The sequence below is a fragment of the Malurus melanocephalus genome, unplaced genomic scaffold (genome assembly GCF_030028575.1).
Source record: "Malurus melanocephalus ecotype Western Australia unplaced genomic scaffold, MMel_1.1 scaffold_533, whole genome shotgun sequence".
NCBI lineage: Eukaryota > Metazoa > Chordata > Aves > Passeriformes > Maluridae > Malurus > Malurus melanocephalus.
The window spans coordinates 271803-272569 of record NW_026623765.1 but is presented as its reverse complement, the minus strand read 5'-3'; the positions used below and the strand labels follow the sequence as shown (position 1 = coordinate 272569).

Below are 767 nucleotides of genomic sequence, written 5' to 3'. Positions count from 1 at the left end.
ATGGCTGGGCTTGCTGATCTCACAGGTCTCTTCCAGCCTCGGTGATGCTGTGATTCTACAGCAGGTCTGCTTCCAGCTTCTCCACACAAGAGCCCAGAGAAGTGGCCGTGGGGAGATGCCCTCCAGGGAGCTCTGCCAGTGCATCTGTGAGCCGCGGTGCCCCCGAGGAGCACATTTGTCCCTGCCCGGTGGGTATGACCGCATACTCAGCCCTTACTCATGCGCCGCTCAGGGAGATTTATTAATCACCGGGGGAGGGGGCGAGATGGCCGGGTTTATTACCCACCCGAGRCGCGGGGAAAGCAAGGAGCACGGAGCTGGCCGACAGACAGGTGTGCCCACAATAATCCAGCGTGTCCCCGACGCCGTGACCCGGGCGGGATCCAGGCTGCCCGAYCTCTGCAAGTGTTCAAAGCCAGCTYGGACCGGGCTRGTCCGTGCCCAGGGCAGGCGGRTGGAACGAGGTGCTRTTCAMAGCCCCTTCCMGCACAAATCATGTTCGGATTCTGTGATTCTGATTCTAGGATTTGTGGAACTCCGCCCCGCTGACGTCAGTCCCCGTCCGCGCCCCCAGCTCCAGCGCCCATAAAGCGGGCGGCGTTGGCAGGCGGCTCCTCATGGAGCGTTGTGCGCCGCCGGCACCTGTGGTGATACGGCCCGTCCTTCCCACGTCTGCTCAGTGTCTCTGCTGCCACCCGCCCCGGGACGGACCATGCGTGCCGTGCTGCTGATGGCCGCGCTGGCTGTGCTGGCAGGTGCGCGCGGGG

At 64.2% G+C, this 767-nt stretch overlaps 1 protein-coding gene across 1 annotated transcript in view; it reads left to right on the top strand.

The window, feature by feature from the left end:
* Positions 1 to 607: 607 nt before the first annotated feature.
* AREG (amphiregulin) overlaps positions 608 to 767 on the top strand; it is a 7931-nt gene continuing 7771 nt past the window's right edge. Inside the window, exon 1 of the mRNA XM_057381817.1 lies at positions 608 to 755. Coding sequence (XP_057237800.1) covers positions 713 to 755 — 43 coding nt within the window. The 5' untranslated portion in view covers positions 608 to 712. The remainder of the gene's footprint in view (positions 756 to 767) is intronic.